General features: G+C 35.5%; 1 protein-coding gene across 1 annotated transcript; it reads left to right on the forward strand.

The window, feature by feature from the left end:
- The first annotated feature begins 475 nt into the window (after window positions 1-475).
- On the forward strand, window positions 476-1,811 carry LOC113524013 (C-C motif chemokine 3-like). The gene is made up of 3 exons (XM_026910126.3): window positions 476-603; window positions 1,135-1,246; window positions 1,472-1,811. The coding sequence occupies exons 1-3, from the start codon at window positions 534-536 to the stop codon at window positions 1,563-1,565; spliced, it is 276 nt and encodes a 91-aa protein (XP_026765927.3). The 5' UTR covers window positions 476-533; the 3' UTR covers window positions 1,566-1,811.
- The last annotated feature ends 2,665 nt before the right edge of the window (window positions 1,812-4,476 follow it).

Raw genomic sequence — 4,476 nt, forward strand, 5'->3', positions numbered from 1 at the left:
ATGAACCTTCATATTTACAGTAACAAACTTAAGCTCACATGACACGTGAAATGTATATGATTCTTCAAAAGTAAACTTCATTTTACTTTGTTAAATGATTTGTTTTATATAGACCATGGTAATAACTAGGCACATTTAATACTAATTATTTATTATCTCTGTGTATGAGAGTTTGCATTCCACAGCATTAATGTTTTACTCCAGTAAAGCTGCACTTATTTATCTTTATTTTTATTTTATGAGTTTAATACAGGAGTGTGAGATGAGTTTGGTTACCAAGTGTTAAACACTCAGTTCTTCCTCCTTGTAGATGAAAACCGCAGCCAGGTTTCCTGTGAAAGGGGTGGGTTTTTGACTTTTAGTCAAAGTGGAACTTTTTCGTCATCTACAAACACCCAGACCACAATCTCTCCTCCTCCTCTTTGCAGCTTATATAAACTCTTAAGTGAGGTGATATCTGCATTAATACCATTCTTTCTGCATCGTGACCATCATCCTCATCCTCATCATCATCATCACCACCAGCAGCAGTCATGTCCTCTCGTTCTCTCCTGCTGCTTCTGCTGGTTCTCGCCTGCCTTCAGTCCTTCACAACGGCCAACAGTAAGATAAAGTTAATCTTTTTAACCTTTTTAAAATTTTGTTTGTATATATATTATTATCAGTATTTTTTAAAGTGAATTAACATGCATTGACTTAACCACTAAGTAGGCACTAGTAAGTTAGATAACTAGTAGTAGAACGTTACAGCTTTACTTCACACTGGAGACTCCTTCCATAAATGTTAAATAAACATCTCCTTACAGAAAATTTCACCATATCAACAGTTACACACATCTTTAATCCGTTTATTATCAATGGAGTGTCCACTGTACATGTCCCTGTGAATGAGCTGTTACTATAGAAACGATAACGTATCAGAACGAGTGCATTAATATAAACCTGCACTACTGTCAGAGCTGCTGTTATAGAAAAATAATCAACACCTTCTGACCAATCAGCATCTAGAATTCAACAGCAATGTTGTACAATTTAATACATACTCGACGCAAAATCTTATAGTAGATATAAAACCATTTAATGTTGTTTTTTGAGGATTTAATCACAGAACTAAATACAAATGTTTTCACACAGATGGAGATGGACCAGAGAAATGCTGTTTCAAATACCAGACAAAACACATCCCTGTAAGATTCATTAAAGCGTATCAAGAAACAGAGCGTCAGTGCACAAAACCTGGAGTCATGTAAGCTTTCACCAACTCATTTATTTCTAATTATTTTCAATTAATATTGAAAAAAAAGGTTTGTATTTCCATGTCCATCACTGCTTTATGGTTATGTATTACATAATATAAATTTAATAGAATCTAACTTTAAATAATCGTGGAGGTTTGGGACGTGTGAGAGGGTTTGATTTTCTGTCTTTGTTGCAGTTATACACTGATGTAAATCTTCTCTCTCCTCTGCAGCTTTACCCTAAAGGACGACCGTCAGGTGTGTGCAGACCCCGGAGTCGAGTGGGTGCAGAACAACATGAATAAAATTGACCAGCGCCTGATTTAATAAGCCTGACCCAAAATCAACCAAGTGTTTAAATCATCTGTCCAATAATTAATTAAGATTTTTTTCTTTGTTTAAAAAATGCACTTTTTATTTATTGGACAGTAAGAATAAAGCATAAAGAGTTTTATTATAATTCATATTTAAACCTTTGCTTAAAATATTCTAGCATTATGTAACTGATTTAAACTATCGACCTGTCAGCATAAATTCTTTTATTTTTTATACATATTAAAGGACATTTTAAATGCAATATTATGGATATGTTTCTGTTTTATTTTCATATTTTAAAGAAAACCGTATTCATGTCACATATTGATAGGAGCATAAAAAAAAAACATTTTCAGTTCTCAGCATGTTTCTTCATGTTTCAGTCAATCAGCCAATCAAACAATCAATCAGTCAATCAGATTAAAAGATTATATGTGGTATGATTATGTCTCATAAAATATTAAAAAGAATTAATGTCAATAAGTAACCACTGTATTGACATGTTATTGGTTAATGCAGAAATTTTCAATCCTCAACATTTCTATGTATTTATGTAGACGCAAAGATACAGAAACATACATATAGATAGACAAAATGATTATATGAATAAAAGAGAAATAAAACACACTTCCTAAAAAAAAAAAGAATTAATTTCTGGTGTTGTTTTTCTGTACAACATGCTTCACTGTTACCATCTTATGTGTGAATCCTAAAACACAAAGCTCAATCTTTTGGAAGTAAAAATGCTCTAAACCACAAATAATAACCAAATAATCTGATTATTGTGACTTAGGAATTTATTATTCACTATATGGCCAAATGTATGTGAAAAATTATTACACTATTACACTCATATCTGCTTGTTGAACATCTCATTCCAGATTTATTCCCTCTTTGCTGTTATAATGAGCTCCACTCTTCTGGGAAGGCTTTCCACTAGATGTTGGAGCGTGGCTGTGGGGATTTGTGTTCATTCAGCTACAGGAGCATTAGTGAGATCAGGCGCTGATGTTGGGATGTCGAGGAGGTCTGGGGTTCAGTCGGTGTTCCAGTTCATCACAAAGGTGTTCAGTGGGGTTGAGGTCAGGGCTCTGTGCAGGACACTCGAGTTCTTCCACTCCAACCTTCACACACCATGTCTTCATGGAGCTCGCTTTGTGCACAGGGGCATTGTCATGCTGGAACAGGTTTGGGCCTCTTAGTTCGAGTGAAGGGAAATTGTAATGCTACAGCATGCAAAGACATTCTATACAATTGTGTGCTTCTAACCTTGTGGCAACAGTTTGGAGAAGAACCACATATGGCTGTGATGATCAGGTGTCTGCATACCTTTGGCCAAATAGTGTATTATTTATCATTATTTACGTAGTACAATTTCAATGGAATTCCTCAAAATCTATCAAAAAGACACTTACAGTCACGTCCAGAAGTATTTGGACAATGACAGAGTTTTTGTGATTTTGCCTTTATGTACCACCACAATGAATTTGAAATAAAACAATCAAGAGGTGATCGAAATGTAAACTTTCAGCTTTATTCTAAGAGGTTCCACAAAAATATGGCATTTACCATTTAGGAATTACAGACATTTTAAGCAAAGTACTTCCATTTTCAGGGGCTCAAAGGTATTTGGACAATTGACTGATGTAACCCCTCTTGGTTCGTTCTTTCTATCCTCTCAATAAAGACCACAGGAAAACAGTTTTGTTGAGCACACTCACCTTAGCGTTTACTGTGAGCTGGAGAAAATCTGAAAAGACATGGGAAGTACCAAACAGACAATAAATACTACTAATCCGGTCACAAAACTGTTGAAAAATAGTACACATAAGGATAAAACAAACAAATATACAAAATGAAAAAAAAAACACAGAGCAGACGGCATTAGCACGTGGTGTGCACAACCACCTGTAAAACACATAAAAACTCCGCTTTACCCTTCTTAACACAATAATACAGAGTAAAGTTATCTTAAACACATTTCTAGACAAATATAACTGACTTTAGACAAAATAAGACAATATCTCCCGACATTTTTTTTTTTTTGACCAATTGACCAGAGACATTTTCACCTACCATCCTTCTCAACAGCTCGAGTGAACTGAGGAGATGGCCAACTTCAAACGTTATACACCTTTCTTGCCTGTAGGTGTCTCCCCTTTTTTCCAAGATGCATTATACAAATGAACAATGAACATAAGATTATTTTTTAACTAGAAAAAACATTTTATAACCAAAACGAGCATTTTGACACCATTCACACTTAGTTTCTCTTTTCTTTTTTTAGCCGGTTACACTGACAAGAAGTTAATTGACCAGGTGCCGTCCATTCCCTCGTTACTTCAAGACAAATGAAACAGATAAAAGGTCTGGAGTTGATATAAGGTATTGAGTTGGCATTTGGCAGCTGTTCGACTGGAGCTACCAATATGAAGTCCAAGGAGATCTCAATGCACGTGAAGGAGGCCATCATTAGGTTGAAAAAACAACATAAATCTATGAGAGAGATAGCAAAAACCTTAGGTGTGGCCAAATCAACAGTTGGGTACATTCTTAAAAAGAAAGAAAACACTGGTGAGCTCAGCAACATCGAAAGGCCTGGAAGACCACGGAAGACAACTAAAGTGGATGATCGCAGAATCCTTTCCTTGGTGAAGAAAAATCCCTTCACAACATCAACAGAAGTCAAGAATACTCTGGAGAAGGTAGGCATATCATTGTCAAAATCTACAATCAAGAGACGCCTTCATGAATGTAAATACAGACACGGTGCAAACCACTGGTAACATTCAAGAACAGGAAAGCCAGATTAGACTTTGCCAGAAAACATCTAAAAAAGCCTCCCATGTTCTGGAATAAAATTCTTTGGACTGATGAAACCAAGGTTAACTTGTACCAGAATGATGGGAAGAGAAAAGTATGG

This window comes from Pangasianodon hypophthalmus, chromosome 4 (assembly GCF_027358585.1).
Source record: "Pangasianodon hypophthalmus isolate fPanHyp1 chromosome 4, fPanHyp1.pri, whole genome shotgun sequence".
In the NCBI taxonomy this organism is placed as follows: Eukaryota; Metazoa; Chordata; class Actinopteri; order Siluriformes; family Pangasiidae; genus Pangasianodon; species Pangasianodon hypophthalmus.